The 22,780-nt window shown below is 39.0% G+C and overlaps 2 protein-coding genes across 11 annotated transcripts in view; one reads left to right on the plus strand and one right to left on the minus strand.

Annotated features, from left to right (window-relative positions):
* CAMKMT (calmodulin-lysine N-methyltransferase) overlaps positions 1-3,773 on the minus strand; it is a 227,666-nt gene extending 223,893 nt beyond the window's left edge. Inside the window, exon 1 of the mRNA XM_075496278.1 lies at positions 3,523-3,773. Within this exon, the coding sequence (XP_075352393.1) occupies positions 3,523-3,621 (99 nt within the window). The 5' untranslated portion in view covers positions 3,622-3,773. The remainder of the gene's footprint in view (positions 1-3,522) is intronic.
* Positions 3,774-3,870: 97 nt separating this feature from the next.
* On the plus strand, positions 3,871-22,764 carry PREPL (prolyl endopeptidase like). 10 transcript variants are annotated; one of them, XM_075496268.1, is made up of 15 exons: positions 3,871-4,584; positions 4,733-5,013; positions 7,705-7,902; positions 8,411-8,477; positions 9,146-9,352; positions 11,446-11,569; positions 13,873-14,089; positions 14,672-14,857; positions 16,323-16,526; positions 17,275-17,450; positions 18,891-19,107; positions 19,304-19,453; positions 20,469-20,595; positions 21,684-21,766; positions 22,662-22,764. In XM_075496268.1, exons 2-15 carry the CDS (start codon positions 4,795-4,797, stop codon positions 22,740-22,742), a joined length of 2,256 nt encoding a protein of 751 aa, XP_075352383.1. In that variant the 5' UTR covers positions 3,871-4,584; positions 4,733-4,794; the 3' UTR covers positions 22,743-22,764. The 10 variants fall into 10 exon arrangements, with proteins under 10 accessions (XP_075352383.1, XP_075352384.1, XP_075352387.1 ...); XM_075496269.1 differs by having other exon boundaries at positions 3,871-4,170; XM_075496277.1 differs by having other exon boundaries at positions 3,927-4,170; positions 4,905-5,013.
* The last annotated feature ends 16 nt before the right edge of the window (positions 22,765-22,780 follow it).

The raw sequence follows: 22,780 nt of genomic DNA on the forward strand, positions 1-22,780 counted from the left end.
CCTATAAAACCAGTAGCCAATATCAAAGCAAGCTAAAGGCTTCTCGCAGAATAGACACAATTCCTGGGTTTAGTGATGGCAGAGAGAAAGAACTATGGTGGGGAAGAAATCACCAGACACCACTGTTCTTTGGTGGTGGTTCTTTGGCTTTATCTCCTCCCTCAGTAACTTTCAGCTACGTTTCCCTGCATATTTTTATTTATAAAAAATCCAGAAGCCTTGTTTCACTCTTTTCAAGATCTTCTTTCGGTACTGAAAGGCCCTGTCTTCTGCACATGATCTTTACAGGTGTATGCAAGTGTTGGGCTTGTACGTGGGTCATACATACAAATCTTATCTAACTAAATAATATTTTAGGTTCTGTAATGGAAGATTCTCTTCCAAAAATTAGGTTCCTTAAAAGAAAAAAACACCAAGAACAATGACAAAAAAACCCCAAACAATGCAAGCTCGCGCTTTTATCTTGCGGTTTTCCTCTCTCAAACTTGCATTTTCTTTCCTGTCTAACTTCACCTAGCAATATAGAATTCTAAGGTAATTCTTTCTTCATTAACACACAAGACATTTAAAAAAAAAGCATCACCAAACTGTTTTAGAAAGATTCTAGTAAAATATTACCACAGATCTCAATTGCAGGGCCCTCGGTATTTAATTACAATATTAGGACCATATTTAGGACTCCCTATAAAATCTAAAGATGTTTGATCTCTCTTAAAAAAACCAACCAAATAAATAAATAACATATGGAGAAAGGCAGTCACCTGAAATTCCCTGTAGCCCTTTGTGTATCTCATTGTGTACGGCCCAGCTGCATGAAAAGCCAAATTCAGTAACAGCTGACAGTCTACAAACCTCCTCTCAGTTCTACGGCACTGACCAGAACATGATATTTTGTACACGCAAGAAAGTTTCTACACAATCAGCTACAGCATAATCTATAACTACACCATCTCCAGGTATCATCAGGAGGGCTGTGCATTATTTATTTTTACAAATAGTTTACTTACCAAATTGTTTAATTCAACTGTGAACAATTTACAAACTCAAGACTAACAAAACCATGGAAAAAGATCTGGAGCACAGGCACCCTTCACAGACAGAGGAGCAGGAAGAGAAGAAAAATGGTTTTAGAAGTTCTTCTGTTCGGGAAAAAAAACCAATCCACTTTCCTGTTCTCAATTTAGCTTTTATTTTTCAATTCTGGAAGCTAAAGCACATTAGCATGTCAGCAAGACTTCCGTGAGAAGAGCAAGAGGAAGGTAACAGGCAGGATAAACATATAAAGCTAACAGATTTCAGGAGAGTTTTCATTAAACTTTCTATAGGGAGCAAGTGTACATACAGAGAGCAATGCCTATTCCTCTAACTTGCCTGCTAAAGACTACAGACTGGATAATGCCATCAATTGCACAGACTGGTAGAGTTCAAAACACAGCCTTAGAGAATTTACTCCAGTCATTTATAAATGCGCACTATATGGGAAACTTAACTCAGCTTTTCTTTTTAAGCAAAAAATATTTTCCTTGATTCTGACAAGCTAAGTTTAAAAATATTGCCAAACTTCAAACTCAGTGCATACATAAAACATTTTATTGATAAAGAACACATAGGTAATTATGCAAACCCCTGGTTCTTTATGCTAGCTTCATAGGATACCTGATAAAAGGGCTTTTTTCTTAATTAAATCAGCAAGCATGCACTCAAGCATCCTTACCATAGCAAATCAATTTGTGTATGCATTGAATGAAAGCAAATTCAATATATAAACACACTACAGAACTGATTTCATGTAAGGAGTTATTATAAGCAGTATGAAAAGCGTTTTTAAAAGCACTGTAAGAAACACTTTGAGTGTGCTCCTTTAAAGATGGATATAAAGGAAGGTTGATACCTTCTCCCAATCCATAGATAGATCTGAGCATCACTGTAGTAAAGAGTGCAGAACTGATTTTTACTTCAGATGTACCAGTAAGATTAAATTGATCCTTGCTCATTGTACCATATAAAAATCAACAGAAAAGCTAAAGAACATGGAAAAACCCAGGGAATCTGCAGAGGAAAAGGTCACAGATACATGTAGTTTGAGGAAGAAACGGAACCCTTCTCCCCAAATACCTACATGCACCCCTTATAGCCCCATTCGACAGTTATGAAAAGTTCCTTGTGATTTTAAGAGACAGGGATATGCCAAAGGCACTACGTTGAAAAGAAATAACAGCTAGCATAGCCGCAGAGCGCAGCTTGCGTCGTCTGCTAGAACAGAAACCTACAAAGACAAACCTGATATTCCTACCAATAACTTTGACATTTCCTGCTTTAGCATATAATAAAACAGAAGTTTGTCCTGTTGAACAGGACCGGCAAATTTACAAACCAAAAACACACACAAACAAAAGGTCAATATTAACCTCCCCACACCTCCTGCTCTGTTACCCGACTGCAGCCAGGTGCCCGTTTCCACCCAGCTGCCACCATCAGACCCACTGCCGTCACTCTGCCCTCTCCGGGAGACCTCGCCATGGGCAGCTCCAGGCATCCACTGGCACAAAACTAAACATTTAAGTTAGGGCTGTAAATATCACGTCCCATAATAATAACAACTAATGAAACTGATTCGGGTTTTTGAGCCTTTACGCATATGCTCATCTGCAGAGGAATCCTTTCCAACCTTGCACCGCTCCTAAAGGATCCAAACACGTACGGAAGGCCAGAGCTAACTGCTGTTCACCTGCAGCACAGGTGTAACCGCTTGCTGCTGCTTCTTCCTCCTCACCCACTTCCAGGCATGGCCGCACCGCTCACCAGTCCCCCCACAGCTGCAGGCAAAGCCCAGTTTTTGCTGCCAGGTGAGTGGGGTCTCGCCCCCCGCTCCCCATGAGAGGCAGTTTGGAGGGGGTCAAAGGGCGGGAATTGGGCAGCAGCTGCAATAACCAACTCCAGCGACATCGACTGAAGGTGTCAAACCACAGCCTGAAAACACCGAGCTAGTGCCCTCAGGCTGCCAAGCGGGTGCTGGCACTCCTCCCGTTAACACTGCTCGTAAGACCGCTTTGAGGATCTACTGAAGGCACACTTCAAAAAGCCGTGTGTGTGTATATACGTGTACATATTTTTATTATTACTATTTTTGCCAGGAAGAGGACTGCAAACCCCTCTGCAAGCCCCGGCGTACTATTCCTCGCAATCCTCCTGTCACGGGTGCGGGCAGCTCTTCGCAGCTCGGCTTTCCGCACGCCTCCAGCGCCAGCACGATTCCCCGCCGCCCCGGCACCGGCACCCCCGCCCGGGGCAGAGCCCGGCCCCTCAGGCGCTGCGAGCTACCGGCCACACGGACCCGCGACCGCCCGCCACCCCCGGGGGTGCAGCAGCCCGGGGCGGGAGGGGACACGAACCACCCCTGCCGAAGGCGCCGCCGCGCCAGGGGACAGGAGCGCCGTCCAGCAGGGACGCGCTCCGCTCGGGCTGTGCTGCCGGCCCGCCCCGCCATCCCGGCAGCCCCTCCCGCCCGCGGGCTCCCCCTACCTGTCCGAGCAGCCGCCAGCGGGCTTTCGCCGCGCCCGCACCGCTCGCCTCGCACCTGCCCGCAGCGGGGCGGCGCGGAGAGCCAGCAGCATCGGCCATGCGGCGGCGGGAGCGCGCAGGCCCCCCTCCGCGCGCGGGGAGCGCTGCCCTGGCCGGGGAGGACTTGCCGCCGAGCCTCCAGCGGCTGCCAGGACCGGCCGGGCTAGGGCTTGAGGGAGAGGACGTGGGTGGCCATCTTTGTTAAGGGCAGCGCCGAGGAGACAGGCTGCTGCCGAGGCGCACGCTGCCGCCGCGCTGCGCCCGGCTCTTCAGGCGCATTGGGGGCGGGAGCGCGCCTCAAAGCAGATCGCCTGTGTCCTCGGCGCTGGGGGGCGAAACTATGCATGAAACGGGAGCGGCTTGAGGAAGCCGCGCCAGGGACCGTGCCAGCCAGCTAGTCAGCCCGCCCGGCGTGCGGCCGCCCGCCGCGGCTCCTTGCCCCCGCGCTGACATCAGCGGTGCTCGCCCGCCGCAGACGGCTGAGGCGCCCTACCGCCATCTTGGCTACGGGCAGTCCCGCGAGGGAGCCGGGAGGCGCTCCTGCTCGCCTGCCATCTTACCCCGGGCAGCCCCGCCGGAGGGAGAGCGGGTCCAGCCCCGCCTGCGACGGCGAGTCCTTGCGCGGGCCGCGGGCGCTGCCCGGCGTTGGCGCGGCGGGGAGGGGCAGGGCTGGCGGGTAGCGGGGCCGGGCCGGGGCCGGGCCGGCTTCTCTGGCCCTCGCCCGGGCGGGACAGGGGAACGGGACCGAGGGCGGTGAAACGCGTGGGGCCTTTCCGCCCGCAGAGCTGCAAAGCTGTCAGTTTCCCTGCGAGGGGGGTTCAGCTCATGCTGTCAAGTTACCCTCTTGAGATAAAGTGATTTTAGTGTTACATGATACTTAGAAAGGGGGGAAAACGTCCCAAAACCTTCCCGGGTTTTGGTTCTTCAACAATTAAACATGCACAATTGCACCTTCCTTTCTCTCCATTGATAGTTTCACTAGAGTTAAACTTTGAACCGTGAGGAACCACTTTTTGGAGTAAGGTAGCAGGTTAATATGCAAGCTAAGCTGTGTGTACCGGTTGTTAAGAAACAGCTTGAGTTTTACTGTTCTCATCTGATTTACCTACTGAATCAGTCTCATTTCTTTGAGAGAGGGAATTTTACCTTCAGTTTGTCATGTATATTTCAGATACACAGTGTAAATGATCAGCAGTTCGGGATTTTCAGAAATTTCAGGTTGACTATCAAGAAATGAAGGTTAGGACGTCATATGTTGGACTGCAAAATCTTCTCCAAGGGCTGAGCTTCAGTGTCAGATACTACTCGAAGCATAACCATCTTCAAACAATATGTTTTTATAGTAAAATAAAACCAAAAAAATGCCACATCCTGGACTGGTCAGGAAGTACATGCACACACAGGACGGTGACACCTGGAAGCACCGTGCCATGCAGATTCTTTTCATGCAAGGTATGCTGTTTAAGTATAGACCTAATGTCAACCACCACCTTGGCACATCTGTTAAGGAAGCCAGCCATATTTTTCAGATGTCGAGGAAACATGTTTTTCCTAAAGGATTTGAAGCAGGGGGATACATACTAGGATGTCAGTTATGTTCAAAGATGTACACCGTTGTTCAACTTTCCTGTACTGTTTTGATGTAAAGCAGCATTTTGGTTGATTTTCCTGCTGTAGCACTTTTTTAAAAATTGGTATCTTCCAGAAAGATTCAGATAAACTGTCAGGAGAAAACTGCGGCGGGGAGAGATCAGCTAGTGTACAGAGGCAGAGTGTCCAGACTGACGACACCAGACTTGACCACTGTGAGCTGGCTCAACAAAACTTGACCTTTTCTGTGCTGACCATTAAGTCATGGTTTGCACCGTATTGAATACTAAAATACTGTGTTGAATTCTCATAATTGTGTTCACATGTGCACATGTGATAAACTATACTTTAAAAGGTACTTTATTTCTGTAAGTAAATATTGTGTAAATTGGTGGCAATGTATCATGCACAGGGTCAGAAAATGGTCTGAAATAATTACAGCTCTTCTGTTCCTATGTTTCTAACATGGAGTTTGCTAAAGGTATTATAAAAGCTTACTGCAATATGACAGCCTGTAAACTGATTTATATGCATAATGCATAAATGCTGTTTAAAAAGATTGGTGTTTTGGTTTATTTTATCTTAGACATGTTTTCAGATGGATGTGTGGTTGTTCTAAAATTGTTTGAAGTTGACAGTGTTTCTTCAAAGGTGACCCAAAGGTCATCTGGTTGTAACCCTCTTATTTGTAACCATAATGTAAACAGTTCCTAAGTCTTTGTCTGAAATGTAAACAATTGTTTCAAGGAGAACATATGAAGTCTTGATGGATGAGAATGTGTGGTTCTGTTTATTCATTGGCAGTTTACTAACACAGTTAGAAAAGCTGGTTTATGACACTAGTTCCAGGATACAAACAAGTGGTTTTCACCTGAAAGGACGCGGTGCCTGTTTGCTTTTGGAGCACATGTTTGCAAACTGATTGTCGCTGAGGTCCTCTTGCTATCCTCAAAAACCTCTGGTTTTTCCCCAGGCAGGGAGGAGTACAGTAACTCTTAATATATACCTACACTGTGGCCACCAGCTCTCTGTAATATTTCCAAATAAATCCAATGGGAACTGTTGAAAACAAAAGGAGGGGAATCGTCAAAAGATTCATGAAGTGTGGAAGTTGCCAAAATAAGTTGTGGATGCAAAAATTTTACATAGGTACAAGGGGAGATGATACATGTACACGAAAGAGACTTTTTAAATACCCAGAAACTATATTCAGCTCAGGACATTCCTGGGCTAAAATTATTGAAGGCTGGGGTAATATCATCTCTGCTTGTCCCATCCTTATGCTTCCCTAAGTATCCATTTGTGGCTACTTGTGGGGTTTCCGTTTGCTTGCTTCTGGTTTGGGGAATGGTGTTTTCTTACAGCAATTTTTCCAGTGCCTGTGGTACAACTAACACATACTGCAATTTCTTTACCTTGACCAGATTACACAGTTGCTCCAGAGCTTCTCTAAGGGCTTTCACAGTTTCTTTGACTTGTGCTTCTGATTTGATATAGTAGGCTAGAGGGACTGTTGGTGTGAACCAGTAATGAACACTAATATGCTCTCGTGAATGATGTTGTTTTACATTCATAGGGAGTTTGGTAACTGGAGCAGATAGCTTCTCCTCCTTTCAAAGTCTGCTCGTAACATTCACGTTTTAGATCATATGCATTTGTGAAGACAAACCATCAGTTCTTGATGCAAAGTGAGGATGGGGTAAAATTATATGCTGCTTTTTAAGTTTAGACACATTCACATAATACATTGAATGTTATAAAATGCTACTTTTTGTGATCTGTGCAGTTTTATGTACTGTAATATATGTTAAGCTTGTTGTTCGATCAAGGTTTTACAGCAAGCAAAAAGAAGTAGCATTGTGCTAGCAATTTTAACAAATTTTTAACATTTTTACAAGAGAAGACAGCTTTGTTGGCAATGAGGTAGCAGTAGTCTGCTCACGGATCATGGAAAACCAGACCCTTAAGCTTATTCCTGACAAAATTGTTGCAGAACCCGTATCAGTTCACTGCTTCACTTCATTCTGCGCCTTACAAACATTTATACTAACACTTTTGAGGAGGTGGAGCAAGAATGTGAACAAGCTGCTAGGACTCCTAGGTACAGGGGCAGAGGTGTGGGCTGCATTGTTGTCTAGGAAAGGAAATGAGAAATGATATGCTTAAGACAGGAAAATTATGAGAAAACACCTCTGAAGAAGGAAAAACAGAATTCCGTAAAAATTAACTAAAAACTAATTCTAGAACAAGAACAAACTTATTTACATATAATCAATTAAGAGCATACATTAATAGTACCATAAATTTTGAAGAGAAGACCTCAATAAATGTGTCAAGTAAAGCACATCTGACAGTGCCTCCCTAAAAGATCAGGGAGAATGGAAAAGAAAAACTTATTCCAACTGTAGTTTTTCTTTTTAATGCCACGTACTATTGTAATAATGCAAAGTTGGTTTGGGGTCTGTAGCTCAGGAAATATCATTGTTGCCTCAATATATTCATATTGGAGTAGAGAGTGCTGGCTTGTAGCCATTGTTGTCTTTCCTTACTTAGCAGGAAGGAACAAAAATCCCTTCCAAAAGGAAGCAAAATACATCCATAATAACATCAGAGCTTTCGTACAAGAATCTTCTGAAATCAGAGCAGGAAAACTGGAATTACATTTCAGCAAGATACAAAGCTATGACAAAAAGAATCAAGGAAAAATTAGAACAATTGCACAAGTATACATTCAATTCTGGAAGCCCAAGGGTAAGTGGCAAAAAATGCAAACATTTCTCATCATTAAGTACACATAAAAGGCAGTGAAGCCATTCCTGCTACAAAATGCTGTTTTAGTGATTATTTTATGGTGGTAGTTTTGAGTTTTGAATATTTTAATAATTGTGGATAGTAACAGCAGGTGTTCAGAACAGCTTATGATCGTGTATTTACCTTAATTTCTCCATAGGCAAAGGCAAGTAAAGATACAATAATCATCTGACTTTTTGATAAAGAATAGAAGACGTTGTAAGCTACAAGAGCAATTGCAGGTGATCTGAGCCTTTTGTTAAATTTAGAGCAGGTATAGGCAGCTTAAGTACCCTAACTTTGAAAGAACCTTTCTGATACCTGCAATTCCTTCTTTAGTATCAAATGCATGTGGTATGTTGTGTACGTTACAATTGTGTTGTACAGAACAATGATTGAGTATAGGGATTCTAAGGAAATAGTCTAACTGTATGCTGGACTTGAAACATGTTTGGTTTGTATTGAACAGATCAGGTTTGGAGAGAATGTGTACTTTGAAGAGAATGGCTGCATATTTCTTTCAAAAGCAGATGACGGTAAGGGATTTCTCTTCCTAATATGGGACGATTGTTAAAAACATTGTGCATGTATCGCTTAGTGTACTTCTCTTACATTAAAGCTTGATTGCTCTGTTTCTTAAAATAACTAAACTAGAAATACTTTTCTAAAATTCTTTAATGATTGATTAATAATTCTAGAATCCTGAATCTGAAAAGGTGAGGGGAAGAGGGTTAGGAAATAGTATATATTGATACTAAGGCAAGTTTCTGGAGAGGAAAGAGAGAAGTCACTTCTTTTCAGAGCCCTAACTTAACATTTTGAAAAAGGAAAAGCACATTCATGCTTTTTTATTTCTGAGGAGGTGGAAAAAAAAATTACTAATTATATTTAGTAAAAACAACTGTGCTTTAGGTATCTGAACTTTAAAATTCAATACATTTACTAAAAGCCAAGATCTACACTTTTAAAATATTTTTAATAACTACAAGAATTTTTTTTTCCTGGAACTGTAATTTTTTGTTTATTTTTACAAAGTGCATTTGCAAATAATCTTGCAAGACAAATATTTGCTGCTCATAAATTCCAGTAGTATGCTTATGACTATTGCAGGCAGACTTGTTAAATACAGGTATTAACAACCACTGTTCATTTTGACAGTGCCTTAATTACAGGAATTTTTTTGCTATCTCTTTTTTTTATGTAGTAGATGAAGGAATTGTTGACATTTTATTCAGTACTGAAGATCTTGGCTTTTCTGATGCCTTTATTCAACGGATCAGAATTTCACCAGATCAGAGATACATGGCTATCAGCTTAAAAAGTGAAAATTCTGAAGAGGCAACCTGCGTTATTATGAAACTTGGTCATTCTCCTGTTGTGGAAAAAGTAATTCCAAATGTATTTAGTTTTGGTAAGTCATTTATAAATATCCTGTGGATCACACCAGGTTTCAACACAACGTTTTTGTTAGTCTACAAATAATATTAAAGTATTTAATAAAAAAAAAGGCAACATTTTTAGATTTAATCCTTATAGCTGTTGAATTGTTTCTTATTTAAGATTTCTTCCACACTGCACAGTTACAAGTTACCTGATGTGGATGAAAGTGACTGCTTTCATGCTATAAGTTTTCCTTCATTGTAAAAGTAAGCATTTCATTTATACATGTTTGAACAGTCATGCATATCATTCTTTTTATTAAATTCAATACGGTTCTTTAAAAATTTACTGACATAAACTGTTTGCAATATAAAGATATTTTTAAGAAACGTTCTATTTATTAAACCCTTACAGCTACTACTGAAGTCACCGACAGCTTTGCTGAAAAGTGTGCAAGTGCTACCTACTATTAAGTGTTGGCTGGAATTTCAGCTGAACTCTAGGATGCGGGTCACAATTCAGAGCCCAAAGAAGTCAGTCAGGCCTTGAGTCAATTCTTTCAGAATAGATTACAGCGCTTTACATTGCTGTTAATATAGGCCGAGGTAAACTTAAATGAATGGGAAATCTTTATTTTTTTATAGTATGCTAAGAACATAGCGAAAAGAGTGCAATAGTGTGTATACAATGTTCTACATCTTGTATTTTGGATTATATTGTTAGACGTCATCAAGTATATATAGTGCATTAAGCAATTTACCTGGGCAGGGCAAGAATTTAAAACTCTAGGTAAAACTTCCTAGTTAAAAAATGAACAGTAGCAAGAATTTAACGTGGTAAGTGTTTGCACAATAGAAGTTTATAATGCCTGTTGAAAACCAGGCCTAAAAATTTGCCAGTGACATTTTTCACTATACTTGATTTGAACATGTATCTAGGTTTGTCTGGAAGAATCAGGACATTTAAGAAACCAACTCCCTGTTGCCTACATAGGTGTGCCAGATTATGGCAGATAATAAGAGTACAAAAAAATGACTCAGAATGGTAGCGATTACACCCATTTTGTAAACTTACTCAGGTGTAAGTGAGGTACAGAGGTATCATGAAGTACAGAGGTACCTCAATCATGACCAAGAGAATTAGGTCTTATGACCACTTGCAAAGTACATGCTTGTATTGCATGATATGCAATAGCAGGCAGACAAATGAAAGTTCCTGAAAATTTACATCTGTGGTTTTTTAAATCCTAGAATATAGAAGAACTTGGATTTCCCTTCTAAAGGCTTGTCTTCATAGTGAACCCTCAGCTACCTGTGCACTTTGGAGCCACATTGCTGTTTGGATACCAAATTGTTTGCGTTACTTCAGTGTGGTACTTCCTCGGGTTTTGTTTATTAAAAATAAACAAAAATACTGAAAATTAGTATTTATTCATAAGACAGCATACAATAACTTTTTAAATCATATGTACTAAACATCATTCTGGTGCCTGTAGGAGCAGCAGAGACAGCAGTAATTTGGCTGGATCAGTCAGATTACTAAACGTCAGAACAGCAAGGTTCCTATATTTATATGTTTCTAATGCTGGTGAACACATGTACAAGCATAGAAAACTGGAGAATTTTTATCTCAGCAGCACCCATGGGGCACATGCATCATCTCTTTTCTCTAAATAGTTTGCAGTGCAGTCACATGCAGCAGTGCAGAGCTCACACCCTCTTTATTAGCTTGCTGACTCCATGCAAACCTCTGTTTCTCTGCTCAGTTTTAAACAGCCACACATCATCTATTTTCCTGTTACCTCCAGAACCCCCACAGGGTCAAGAGCTTCCCCTTCCTGGGCCCTGGAACATTGTCTTCTGCCTGGGTTTTTTTGTGGGTTTTTGTTTTGTTTTGTTTTTTAAAATACATTACAAGATTCTTGTTCTGTGGGATTCAGAGGAAACATGGAAAAATCTTTTCGTGGCTTACCCCAGCCTCTGGGATGTAGAAGTGCTGTCCTTGGTTCCATGTCAGCTGCAAACCACCTTTTTCAGCACTGGGTCCAGTGTTCATGGAGCTCCATTTTCTCTCAGTAATAGTATATACTGTTCCAAATTTGATATGCATTTGTCTTTTTTCCAGAATGGGCTACAAATGATGTTCTGTATTACACAAGTCAGAAGAACCTTAAATGCCAGAATGTGTTTATGACCACTTTCACTAATCAGAAACATACTAAGTTAGTTTATACAGAACAAGATGCAAGGTAATACTTACCTAAAATATAACAAGTCCTTTACATACGCTAGAGTATTTTATATGTAAAATATAACTGGTTTGGGAAACAAATTCTTCCGTATCATATTCTAAATGGTAAAAGGCATTGTTAAGTTGTGTTCTGCTGTCAGTAGTGCCTTTTGCAGTCTGAGAACATGCTCTGTTCTCCTCTTGATATGTGATCAACAGAGATCTAACTTTCCTCTCCTACCTCACGAGTTCAGCTGAGTTTATAAATGTCAAGGTCAGTCTCAGGTCAGGGTGTCCTTTAATGAATATGTGACAGTTTCATACTGGGTAAATCAGACTGTAGATTTCATTTTGTTTTCTCTGCTATTGATGTCTGATACATCTTTTAAACATAGAAGTTCAGGCTAATCCTTGCTCTGGGTAATGGATGAGCAAAATCATTACAGCATTCCCAGAGATAGAACTATTGTTGACTGAATACCCTCTCACTAACCTTTCTTTAAGCAGTGGTTTAGGAAGACAAGAAGGCTCTTGCTAAATTGAGTGCAGAACTAGTTTTCAGCCATGTAGCATGTGGTAGATTTATACAGCATTCCATAAATGTTTGTGATTATTCTTAATTAAAGTTACATATTCAGTAAAGAAATTTCAATTATACCTTAATCTAAAAAAACAGAAAAAAAAACCCCTGCAATTGAGATGGAGTAAATAAGATCCTTTTGTTCCAGCTGCATTTGATGCATACTTTTGGAAAATGAAGTTGCACTGACCTGACACTTCCCCACAGGGAAACTGTTGGCATAATTCTGAAGGTCATAGTCATTACAGTAAATCTACTAGAAACTTACTCTAAAGGTTCATGTGCTATTGCAGCTCATAACTGAACTCACTTGTTCATTGGAGATGGCAAGACAGTCTTTTGTATTGCCATTGAGCAGTTCCATTCTACATCTCACCACCTCTTTTAGGTGCAATCAAATTTTTTTTTAGAAGCTGAAAATTTCTTGACTTCCTTAAAAAAAAAAAGCCACAAAGACAAAACCAAATTGTAATATCAAGGTCAGAGTCCTTGGGGAGAAGTGTAACCTGCATTTCAGCTTGACTCTCTTAGAGGTAAGGTCAGCAGAGCTGAACTGTTGGAATCTCTACTGAATACAGTGCCGCGCTTTTGCCAAATTCGTGTGTATTAGGCAGGAGGCTGATTCCTTGCAGACTTTAGATCCCCTGCTGCACCTGTCCTCCTAAAGATATGAAGAGGGTGCAATTAGAAAAAAACAATAGTACCAAAAAATTGGAGTTCTTCCACCTGCAAATAAAGGCACTGAAAATGCTATCTAAAGCATCCTTTCCTTCACCAGTCAAATATTTTGACGTCTAGAGGGATCATTATTGCATGTCATGTATCTGATCTGTATAATGCAGATTACGGTACTTAACCCTGCAATTTTTTGATGAAATCTTCCGGATCTTTGTGTTGGACAGTTTTGCTTTTAGAGACATCCAGTTTTAAAGATTCAAAATGGCAAAGAAACAGCTATGTCCCAAGATGTGACATTCCAATTAATTAGGATGACTCATAGACATTTGAATCTGAATTTCAGCCTGAACTTGTCTAATATTAGCATCCAGCCACTGGTTATCATTCTGTTTTCTGTTTCTAGAATTCAGAAGCATTTAAAACCAGTAGGTAGTTCCTAGTTTCTTAGATAGTCCCAAACCAGTTCCTAGTTTCCAGCTTTATCACTGCAACACTGTCCATCTTGTCTCATATAGGCCTCTGTACTTTTTAAAAAAATAGTCTTTTTTTTTGTCTTACTTGCTTCAGATAAAGTTAGGTCAGTAACACTTAGGCTTTTTATCAATTTATCTTTATGCTAGCTCCTACTTTTCTTTTGTTATTGCTGTTCCCACATGATGTCCTTTATTAATTTCAACTTAATTATCCATTACTACTTTCTTTTAAAAATAGGGTTACGAGCTCAATAAAAAGTTCTACGTTTTGCCTGAATTTTAAAGCCTATATACATCAATGAGCTTCCAGTCTATCTCAGTGATGCAAAAACCTGGATTCAGTTGGGCAACAACTGAACTGCGTTCCTTGCAGATTTCAGGTTCCACACACAAGATTGTGGGTTTTTGAATCCCAGGATAAATGCAGCAGGAGTGGGTTTGGGAACCACGTAGTCTGGAATTTCTCCAGCCTACTTACAGGCATGCTGTTTCTTACCTTGCAGATGGAAGCCCATGCTTCTGAAACAACCAATGTATTTTTAAAAGGCTAATCAAGTTTAAGCTTTTTTTTTTTTTAATTATTCCTTACAGATTCTTTGTGGACATATATTGCACAAAAGATAGGCGTTTTCTCACTATCAACAGCAACAGCAAGACAACCTCGGAAGTTTGGCTGGTTGACTGTAGACATCCTTTTCAGTTACCCGCTCTTGTACAAGCACGAACACAAGGCATCATTTACCACGTTGAGCACAGAAATGACGAGTTATATATTCTTACTACATACAGAGAACCAGCAGAATATAAGGTAATTTTAACTGATAATAAGATTCATAGGATTCATTCAGATATCTGTTGCAGATCTCATAGAAATGGTAAGACTGGCTTTTAGTTCTGTGCTTCACAGCTTACTGAAATAGTTTAAGAGACTTGCACAGAGTGCCGCATGGATTGGAAGACTGATAGTAGTACATGGAGTCTCGCCTGTAGCATGCCAATTAGATTCTAACTCCTTTGGCAACATCAAGAAATGAGTATGCTTTAACCGTCATTTCCCCTATATTAAAATGTAAGTTAGTGATCTCAGTCTATGTAACCAAACCACCTACAGTTCTGCTGGTCACACTGAAAGCACTTATTGCATGAAAGTCTTCTATAGATTAATCTATGAGAATTGACTTACTTTTCCAAATGTTACTGAATTGTTCTTCCATTTTGCCCAAGTAAAGGGAGCTTAAAACCCTGAAGTTTTAGTCAGGCAAAACCCCCCAATACAAGCCAGTAATTTTTTGCAATAAAAATGTTGCATGAGATCACCTATATGTCTGTACATCTCATTTGTAATTCTTACTACATCTTAGTAATCCAAGGTGGTTTTTTGTTTCTGTAGTTGATGAAGGCACCAGTAGCTTCCAGTGGCATGGAGAACTGGCAGTTAGTTTATGCGCTGGAGGAGAAAACCAAGCTAGTAGACTTGGAGATGTTCAGTGATCACTGTATTATGTTCCTGAAGAATGCTGGTCATCTTTACTTAAGTGTGATTTCTTTTGTTTCACATTCAGTTCAGTCAATAAAGGTATGTTTTAGCTTGGCTTAAGCAGCATAATATTTTTCCAGCACTATTTCATTTTTTTTAACCTAACATTATAATGAAAGCAAAGATAAATTCCAAGAATAGAAGTGGTTTGGAAACTAATACTGCCAAGTTTTTCATTATGATTAATTGTATTACCTGTGGCTGTTCGTCAGGATTTCATGTGGTAGCTTATTGTAGCAGTTAGAAAGTTAGAGAGCAGCTATCCTATGAGTCAGTTCTTTCTTCAACTTACTACTGTCAAGCTCTTTACAATACAGCTGATTTCTGTTGTAAAATAGGACTTGATTCCCTAAACACTCTACTTAGTTTTACTGGGCCTATTTATGGTTACATGCATCAGTGTAAGCAAGGAAATAAGCCTGGCCTTCCCACAGAAGAAAGATTAGAACATTCAGAAGACAAATATGGACACGGTCCCATAATAAATGGGAAGACTTGATATTGCAGTACAATTTGTGCAAAGTATTTCTTCCCTTCTCTAGTTGTTGCTAAGTACTTGTGGATTAAAACCAAAGTGACTCAATTCAAAACCACGATTTCTGGAGACCATTCAGACAAAATATTTAATTTATTTGTTTGCCTGAAAAATACAATCTGAACTACTCACAAGTTTATTGCAACAAGCTACCAATGCTGCATTCTATAAAACTGCTATAGAAAAAGGTTTTCAACAAAGTACGCTGTATTTTCTCTGAAACCTTCATTTTTAAAAATGGTTGTAGTTTATTTATTCAGAAAGGGTCTGCAGTTACTCTGGAGAACTTGGACTTTTGCTGCCATTTCAGAAGTCTCTAGCAACCTAACCCAAGTAAGCAGTGGCCTGGCAGAGGGTTTGACTATGTCCCTGCTGCTCTCAAAGAATGAATCTTGATTTCTTTTATTCTTAGCAGAGTTAAAAATCTTAAATATAATAGCAGTAAGTGTCTGAGGGTGAATGTGCCAGGAAAAGGTTTTGTTCTTCACAATGGCTGGCACCAGGAATAAAGTTAAGAGGTAGGGGTTTTCAGTGGCTTAGCATTACAGAGCTAACTCACAGCAAAAGCATAACAACTGACATGGACTTGGCTGTATAACATGTTGAAGTAGGACTGGAAATTGGAGGGAAAATAGGATGTAAAAAAATAAAAACAATGCAGAATCATTTCAAAGAATGTTTTAATTTAAAAAAAAATCTGCACTAATGCCCATTTTAAACTGAATTTGGATTTATTTTTCTTTTTTATTTCATTGTTGAACTTGATCCAATGGCCTTAGGGGAAAAGTTTGCCAAAGTCTTTCACTTTTTGACTGTTTCATTACTGAATTTAAAAGAAATACTGATTGTGCTACTTACAAACTGAAGTTAATTAGCTTGATACTCAAAATAGTTTCTCCTGAAGGACACACTAGGCAAAATTTACAGAAGCAGTGCAAGGGTCTCACTTGAAATGCCGTGTTTTCTCAGCTACCTACGTGGGCCTGTGAATTTGAATTGGAATCTCATCCTGAACATACCACCAGCACTTGCTATTTTCAGCTTACCTCCCCAGTACACCCCCCTAAGCGTTTTGCATATTCATTTAAAGAAAATAATCTCATTGAGCAAGCTGTGCAAGAGGTACCAATTATTACCAATTGTCACACTACACGTTTACTAGCTAAAAGCAAGGTAAGATTTTTCAGTCCTTTTCCCATTCCCTTTATTCTTCCCTTCCTCCCCACCCATTTAAAGAAAATGCATTTGGCAGGGAATAGAGATTCAAAAAATGTAAAGAGCAGTTGGTGCTATAGTTACTAAACAGTGGGTGTTTTCTTCAGTGCTACAGAGAAGAACAAGAAAGAGTCGTGATAAGATTTTTTTTTTCCCATTAACCTGGGTATGCTAGAGGAGATAACAGTACACGATGAGTCAAGAATCTTAGTATAGTATAACTTAGAACTGCTAGTTGATGTATGGCATCATACTCTCCATGATAAATGAAAAAGATGCCAGCTGTTGAAGAGAACACCCCACAACCAGCTGCACAGTATAGGTCAAGAAAGGAAAGTTTTAACAGCCTGAGTTTAAAAAATTGGAGATGTTAATAAAGAGTTTGTGCTGCAATAAGTGGTAAACTATTTTGTTAATAATAGATATTCGTGGTGTTAAAGGGGGAAAGAAGACTTGGGTGCTTTGGTAGTTTAAAAACTCCTCAGGTGTTGCACTTAAATGAATTTTATACTCTGCATCCATAAGCCTACACAGCAGAGGTTCAGTCTCTGGCTTTATTTTTCAAGAGTGCTTTGTACATTCTAAGTGAAAAAAATTACTGTAATCAAAAAAACACATTTTAAAATAAATAATTGAAGTTTTCATTGCCATGTGTCATTGAGATTTCTGAAATGTCCTTTATTGTAAAATACTCCTTCATTTCCAGGATGAAACTTTGGTGCCAATTACAGTTTTTCATAATATGAATTCTAAAGAGCTACACAGGAAACCACTTCTAGTTCATGTATATGGAGCTTATGGCATAGATTTGAACATGAGCTTTAAAGAAGAGAAGCTAATGTTAATTGAAGAGGGTTGGATATTAGCATATTGCCATGTTAGGTAAGTCAAACATAAAACAGAATTAAGATTTTAATCTGTGGTATATACAGATATTTCTTGATATGCAACTGAAGAGGAACAAAATTTTTTCATGTAGCTATACCTAATTCTTCATGCTTTTCACTTCCATATCTTTTTAGATTTTTTTAAAGTAGTTTTTAACAAAAAAATAAATTTACCTCAGAAAAAAAAAATGGTACTTTCAAGACCACATACTGCATTTAGGTTTCTTAAATCAACAGGATGGTTGTATGTAGCTTGTAATCTTTTGAAGTCTCATCTTTGCTCAAGAAAAATTTTGATAATGCATTCAAATTGCAACGACATGCTACCTCCCTCTCTTTGCGAGGGCATTGTGTACTAATGTTCAGTCTGCGTCTTCTGAAAGCCATTTGGCTTCTACAGCAACAGCTAAGCATTTAACCTGCATCTCTTGTTCTTTTATTGGCTAAATCCTCTGTCTCCAGTTTAGCTACAAATCTACTAGTTTTATAAAACTACTATGTACAATAGGCCTCACATTTTCATTGAGATAATAATTCAGCAGGTAAAGAAGATAACAAAAGAATCACTTTAGGGAGGGGAAGGAAGGGGGAGAATGAGCAATTGTTTGAAATACCAGTTGCAAAACAAATTCAGCATACAAATATATTCAGTCTGCTATATTCAGTGGCAGGCATTGTGCTGTTCTTCCTCCCACCCCTCTAAGTATCTTAAGATGCAAATCAGTCCTAGATGAAGATGGTTTCTTCATCCAAAGATGAAGAATTTTGGCAGACTAATCAGTTAATTTATTTTAAACTTGAAACCTGAATAAGGGAACTTCAGGTGGCGTAGAACCAAAATTGTGGTTGCGTAGAAGGGAATATAAATAAATTTAAAAATTCTGTATTACAAAATACAACATTTCAAGTAGTATTTGAAATTCACAAACTAGGAAAAAAAACCCCAACTTTCCAACAGTCTCAGAATTTAACTTACACAGAAGACAAATCCTGAGAGTCTCAGTGTGGAGCTGAGAAATACTATTTTACTGTTTTTAATAAATGCTAGTGTTAGTGATATAAATATTGAAAATGTTTTAGATGTTTTAATAGTTTCCTGTATAAAAAGATAATATTAGCGTCTGATTTTGTATTGCCTACAATGACGGTGTCATTTCCTAAAGTTGTGCTTTTCCTGTGAGTTCCAGGACACAAGCACACAAGAGCACAGAGTGCCCTTATGCAGTTCGGATTTTCACCAATCATCATGCATGGATTTTTTTGTTTGCATGTTGTCTATTTTAGCCATAAAGAAGGGTAAAGACAAGAATAGAGAAAAGAAGAGTTAATTGGGAAGGCAAACTATGGTTTTGCAATTCTGTGGCTGCTGCTGTCCTTTCATTATCTGAAGCTTCGCTGTGTAATGTTTTCCAACTTGAATTGCTTTAAATTTCAGGGGTGGAGGAGAGCTAGGCCTTAGCTGGCACAAAGATGGATGTCAGCATAATAAACTCAAAGGTCTCCATGACCTTAAGGCTTGCATCACGCTGCTGCACGAACTAGGATTTTCTCAGCCAAAATATACAGCACTAGCAGCTGCCAGTGCTGGAGGAGTTCTTGCAGGAGCCCTGTGCAACGCTGATCCAGAACTTATCAGAGCCATGGTTTTACAGGTGAGGTGCTGCAGACCTTTTATGGATTATGATGTTAAACTGTATCTTCTGTTTCATTCTACCAGTTTCAGAATTGGAAACATTCCAATTCAGAATTCACCTTCCTCATTTGTTTGAGAAAATCTTGACCTAGGCATTTGAGGTCCTGTGTCCTATTTGCCAACTTTTTTTTTTTTTTTTAATAATAACTTCTAAGGCTCCTTTCGTAGATGTTCTAAATACAATGATGAAAACTCATCTCCCACTGACAATTGAAGAACAGGAAGAATGGGGAAATCCATTAGCAGATGAAAAATGTATGAAGTATATCAAAAGCTATTGTCCATACCAGAATATTAAGACACAGGTAAAACTATGCTTTTCTGTGTGGAATACTACAGTAATAAAGTGTAGCAGTTTATAAGAAAACAAAAAGCGGATAACTGGAATTTTTAAAAAAAGTCTGTTTTACCTTTTTAGTGCTTTAAACTCCAGCATTTTAGAATTGCCTTAGCTGCTGCTTTGTGTTAAAATGAATCATCAATACAAATATAAACTATTTCAGTAATAATCTTAGCAATATGTGGAGTCATAAATGACTACTGCAATTAACCAAACACCTTCTCCTAAATAATTAATAGATTTCAATTGTTTTTGTTATAGGACTGCCAGGAAGTGATAGATTATTCTATCGTATAACAAACCTCAACATGTAAACCTCAACTTTCAAACCTAAACAAACAAACCTCAACTTTCTCCTTTTGTGGGGGGTTTCTGTTGTTCTGCTGGGTTTTGCAGAGTTTGTCACAGGAGGAAGGAGGTATTTTCCACTGATTAAATACCTTTTCAGAGGCAAACAATGAAATGGAAAAGGAGCTATAGCTTTGACATTGTCATCTCAGAGGAAATCTTTCTTTATTTGAAGTAATGTCTTAGCTGTGTTGCATAGCTTCATTAAGTAAAATCTTACTACATAAAAACAACTACTTTTTATGTGTAGAAAGACTGCAAAAGTAAACATCAACTACTGTTCTAAGGTGAACCATTCCATGATTCTCCTTTTTTTGTAATTATTCCCCCTATTACTCCCCTTTTTTGTAATCATCAGCAAGCAGACCTTTACCAGCGGGGAGAGGATGTTTTTGATTACTTTTTGCAAGTAGATGATCCCCTAATATGAAGTAATTTTTCAGACCAAAATACTTTTTGCAATTAGAGTGATAAAAGTGCTTTTTTAAGAGCAGGTAATTATGTAATAGATGCGGTTTTAGATAAACCATAACAAGTAGTACAGTAAGATAAATAGAGAAGAATCTGTTACTCACTTCATGAGAAAAATCAGCTGTCAAGTATTTAACTGGGTTTTCTTTTTTTAATCTCAGTGTTATCCTTCAGTTTTTATCACGGCATATGAAAACGATCAACGGATACCACTAACAGGAGTTTTACGCTATGTTCAGAAACTTAGGAAGGCTGCACTAGATCACGCCAGCAGAACAAGTAAGAAAGGTAAGAGTAAGAATATTATAGATACATGGAGTTAACTAAACCAGAATATTAGTAGTCAGGTAATTAAACATCATATACATTGACTCCTCCTTAAATGCATTCATTTGTACAATACGATCCAGTATCTAAAGCTCGGAAGTAATTCCCATTATCTGCAAAGATGACGTGCAGTCATAGTGACAAATAGATAAACCTCAGCTTCTAAGATGCACTCTCCAAAGCCTTAAGAGGGACCAGATATCTCCGTATTGTAGACCTGCCTGAAAATAGTGAAACCCATATGTGTCAGATATTAATAGTGACAAACCACAACAGGCTCAGGAAACGCTCTGAGATGAAAAAAAAATGAAGACTGGGAGAATATGAGTTGGGCTCAGTCTTTCCTAGGCCTCAACATATGGCGACTGTTGGACAGGGCTAGGTGAACCCATACCATCTAGTCCAGCTACTGACACGGTCAAGACTGCAGTTCTCAACAACACACAGATAAAAATCTTATTTTTGCTGCTCTGTAAAAACCTACTTTTCCCAGTTTGCTAAAACTGCAGATGTTAGTCCAAGTTAGATGACAGCACTGGCAAGACATAGACGCTTTTATACCTGAAACTTAACACTAGCTTTGGGACTGTTTCCAGCAAAAGGTACATTCAAGCCTTACTATTTTCTAGTACCATCTAATCTGGGGAGAGGCTTTTACCATCAGTACCAAAACAGATCTTGAATTAGCTTTTCTAAATTTCATTATGCCCCTTCTCTGCTAGCAGCACAACTGCAGTGGTTGAGAGAAGATAGCAGATGCTGCAATTGCTGTTGCAGTCTTTGCTCAGAAAGAAAAAAGCACATCTTTCCAAAAAGACTCAGAAAGAGAACACACACACTAAATATATAAACATTTTCCAAATATGTAGTTAATGGAAATACAAATAGCAAGCCCCTATATGATTCTTTTTTTTTTTTTTTCTTAAGGAACAACAGAAATTCTGTCAGGACAGAAGGCAGAATTACCTATCCCTAAACACCTCACATCCCCCACTTACCTTCTTCCTCATTCATTCAATGTCAAGTGATTGCTTGCTTCATTGTTCCAGGAAATTGGATCCCTAATATCATCTTAGACATCCAGGCAAATGGCAGTCATTGTGAGTCATCTTGGGAGGATTCACTGAATGAGGTATGTTCCCTTTATTGCACACATCCATAACATGTTGGAGGGAGGTGTCCCCTTAATTGATACTTCGACCTTAGTAGTTCACACAGTCATTGAATGTATGTTTGAAGTATTAAAAGAAAAAAAACACACCTGCTGGAATTAAGGTTGCTCTTGCAACCTTTTATACATATTACAAGAGCAACTGCTGTTTTTTTGTATAAAAGCAGCAGGGTTTTTTTATATATATATAAAATGATATATATATATCTATATATTTATAAATATATCTATTTTATATACATATAAGAGCCAGTGACAGAGCCAGACTATTGAACCTCATTGTGCCTTAAACCTCAAAATAATATTAAACTCCCACTGTAATGGGCTGAGAGCTTGGAATGAAAGGTTCCAAGTTGTGCAAAACATTGTTCCAGCAGGAAAAGTCTTGCACTGTAGAGTAGCCAGTATGACAATTTTAAGCACTTAATATTTACTTCCATCTTCCTCATGAGTAAAACATATATGATGGGTTTAATCTTTACATTTTGAAACGCATGATCTCTACTATCAAAGGACGCTACTACAATTAGGTTTCAACATTTTGCACTTTGTATGAGCATGCATGCTAAAAGCAGCATACTGCCAAGACCTGCCGTATTGTTACTGATGTCTCAGACTATCACAGCTGGATACAAATTTTATTACTGTTAACAAATGCTAGCAAATGTTACTTGGTTGTTGTAGCAGTTATTCCCAGAATGAATTCTTTCAGGAAAAGCCTCATTCTGTCGTAGGCAAGGTATTGCTTAGCATTAGTATGGGAAAGTAAGAAGATTAGAATAGCTGTGCAAGAACCTGAAGGTTTATAGTGCAAAGATTTTTTTTATTTTGTAATAAAATATTTTCATTATTTTAGGTTGCAAGACACCTCGCTTTTCTGAACAAAGAACTTGAGGAGGTATGCCATCTCCAACAGCATATGAAATCCTGCAAATAGCTAATAAACACATTGATCACCTGAAGAACTTCGGGTCA

Source organism: Mycteria americana, chromosome 3, assembly GCF_035582795.1.
Source record: "Mycteria americana isolate JAX WOST 10 ecotype Jacksonville Zoo and Gardens chromosome 3, USCA_MyAme_1.0, whole genome shotgun sequence".
Classification (NCBI taxonomy): Eukaryota; Metazoa; Chordata; class Aves; order Ciconiiformes; family Ciconiidae; genus Mycteria; species Mycteria americana.

Excerpts from the sequence above, each read along its gene's own strand:
- PREPL (XM_075496268.1), top strand. The coding sequence starts at position 4,795 with ATGAAGGTTAGGACGTCATATGTTGGACTGCAAAATCTTCTCCAAGGG. Across the intron at positions 11,570-13,872 it reads TATACAGAACAAGATGCAAG|ATTCTTTGTGGACATATATT; the intron begins GTAATACTTACC and ends TATTCCTTACAG. Across the intron at positions 16,527-17,274 it reads GTTTACTAGCTAAAAGCAAG|GATGAAACTTTGGTGCCAAT; the intron begins GTAAGATTTTTC and ends CTTCATTTCCAG.